The sequence below is a fragment of the Manihot esculenta genome, chromosome 15 (assembly GCF_001659605.2).
Source record: "Manihot esculenta cultivar AM560-2 chromosome 15, M.esculenta_v8, whole genome shotgun sequence".
Lineage (NCBI taxonomy): Eukaryota > Viridiplantae > Streptophyta > Magnoliopsida > Malpighiales > Euphorbiaceae > Manihot > Manihot esculenta.
In genome coordinates, this window is record NC_035175.2 from 1,431,688 (window position 1) to 1,434,863 (window position 3,176).

Below are 3,176 nucleotides of genomic sequence, written 5' to 3' on the forward strand. Positions count from 1 at the left end.
TCATGCTATTGCTGCATGCATGTCATGATATGGAGCATCATGATGTGGTACTCGTACAGACAGTGTAGGCGAAACTGCTGTGATACGGTCCCATGCCCATATCTGGAGAATGAACAATGAACCTGCCATTTGCATAACTTCAAGATTTGTCGCCTTGCATAACTGTCTGTACAGCCATGCCAGACATGCACCACCCCAGCTATAATTGTCGGCTTCCTCCAAGTCGGTTAGCAGAAGTAAAAACATAAGGTTCACACGCGAAGCTGATGTATCACTAAAAATAGATCCAATAACTCTCATGATGTATGCGTGTGCGAACCTCTGCACAACTTCCTCATCGGGGTCATCTGAAAGCTGACTAAACTCCTCAGCTAGCCATACCATCTTCAAGTAACAACCTCTTATGGCACTATTAGGTGGAACGACACCTAATAGTGCCTCACACACCGATGGCCAATGGTGGCGTGAACGCCCTGTAACAGCTGCACCATCGACCGGCAACCCGATTATTAACCCTACATCCTGAAGGGTAATGGTCATTTTCCCTTCGGGAAATATAAACATATGGGTCTCTGGTCGCCACCGCTCCACCAGGACACTAATTAGATGCCAATCCAATGCAAAAAATCCTAACTGTATTACCCCATAAAATCCAGTTCGTCGCACGTAAGGTATTATTTGATCCGGAATGTCGTCCAGATGTAAAATTGTTCCCGTCCTTCTGCAAGCAATTGCCCCAACTTCCATACTTTGTTGCTATATAGCCTCAGACCGATGATCGGCTTGTGCATATAGCAAGGATGGATCGTTGGGACCCGGTAAAATATAATTATGGTGGTCACGGCGATTGCGTCTTTCCTCCATACCTAATTATGTAAAATTATATACAATATTCAAATACCAATTATTCACTAAATAACACTACTTAATTTAACAATACAATTATATACATATTTAAAAAATATTATATCAAAAAATCAAAAAATAATTACTACTGATTCAAAGGTATTCTATCCAAATATCACAACAAATACTATATCCAATAATCACAATAAATATTATATTAAAAATCACAACAACTAATCTATCCAAAATCACAGTACATATTCTATCCACAAATCACTATAAATATTCAATCTAAAAATCACAATAAATATTTTATCTAAAAACAACAAATCTAACACTACATTAAAAAAAATTTAATAATATATTGGTGTTATTATTTAAGAAATTATTTAATATTTTTTTAAATATTTTAATTTAATATTTTCTAAAAAATTAAATTTTATTAATTAATTTAATGAAATTTTATTAAATATTTAAATTTAATAAATTAATAAAATTTAATATTAATATTTCAAAAATAAATAAATAAATTTTAAATAATTTAAAAAATTTAAATACGGATGACATGTTTTGAAATGTTTAATTATTATATTTTTTATAAATTAATAAATTATATTAACTTTTTATTTATATTAATTTTGAAAATATTAAATTTTATTACATATTTACAAAATATTTATAAATACTTCAATTAATTAAAAACAAAATAAAAAATGGATGACATGTTTAAGAAAATTTTATTATTATATTTTTTATAATTTATTATATTTTATTCAATTTTTATTTTTATTCATTTTATATATTAATTTTTTAAAATATTAAAAAATATTTATAAATTCTTACATTTAAAATAAAATTAATTCTAATTAATTTATATATTATTATAATAAAAAATAACTTATAATTTTCAATTAATTAAAAAAAAGCGGATGACATGTTTAATAAAATTAAAAAAAATAATTTTTAAAATTTATTAAATTTTATTCACTTTTTATTCATAATTATTTTATACATTAAATTTAATTAGATATTTCAAAAAATATATAAATAATTGAATATATAATATATTTAATTCTAATAAATTTACATATTATTATAATGCAAAAAAATTATAATTTTCAACTAGTTAAAAAAAAATAAAAATCGGATGACATTTTTAAGATAATTAAATTATTATATTTTTTATAAATTATTAAATTTTATTCACTTTTTATTTTTATCTATTTTATATATTAAATTTTTTAAATATTACAAAATATTTATAATCACTTAAATTTAAAATAAAATTAATTCTACACAATTTATATATTATTATAATACAAAATAAAATTTTAAAAAATTAATAAAAATTTCAACGGATTAAATATTTTACAAAATTAAATTATTTTATTTTTACAAAGTTATTATATTTTATTATCATTTTAATTATAATTACATTTACACATATTAAATTTTATTAAATATTAAAAAATATTTTCAAAAAAATTAAACAAATTATATAATTAACACAAATCAATTTATATATTATCATAATAAATATAATAATAAAATTATTAATAATAAATTTAAAAATTATTATAATATTTAAATTTAAATTATTATATTTTTTTAAAAATAAAAATTTTTTAAATAAAGTTTTACAAGTTTCGCCACACATTCCTTTACAAAAATAGAATCGTATTACTAATTTTTATTTTCCTTTATTTCAATTTTAATTAATATTTTACAGATAATATTAATTAGTTAATTTTTAAATATTTTACAAATTTTTTAATGAAATTTTTAAAATTAAAAAAATTACATACAAAATTATATTAACAATTTTATTTAACCTAAAAAATATAAATACATTTAAATTTAAAGAAAAATTTAACGAAAAACCTGATATTCTTCGCAAAATGGAGACAGGGGCAGAGCAAAGATGGAGAGAATTTGCAGAGAGGAAGAAGAAAAGAGAAGAAAATGGTGGAGAGTTTTTACTGCTGCAGAGGAAGAGGAGAAAATGAGAAGAAGGATGAAGGTGATGCGGAAAAATGAAAGGAAGAGCCGAAGGGTGTTTATTTCAAATGCTTCACAGACCTGCACAAGACAGGTCCGTGTGGCTCTGCATGCATGCAGAGCCACGCGGCGTTAAAAGGAAGTGGCGAACACTTTCCTTTAGTCAAGGTTCGTCAGGGATTTCTGATGAAGCGTAGTTTTCTGTGCGTGTTCGCCATCTTGGGTGGTGAACACGCCAGACAGGCAGAAATATTCGCTACTTTAAGTGGCGAACATTTCTTTCCGCAAAGCTGGCGGGCACGGGAGCAGATTACACTGCTCCCGTGGCACGG

At 25.2% G+C, this 3,176-nt stretch overlaps 1 protein-coding gene across 1 annotated transcript; it reads right to left on the bottom strand.

Moving 5' to 3' along the window:
• On the bottom strand, positions 1 to 747 carry LOC110601504 (serine/threonine-protein phosphatase 7 long form homolog). Its single transcript, XM_021738657.1, has one exon. It carries the CDS (start codon positions 745 to 747, stop codon positions 1 to 3), a length of 747 nt encoding a protein of 248 aa, XP_021594349.1.
• Positions 748 to 3,176: the final 2,429 nt, after the last annotated feature.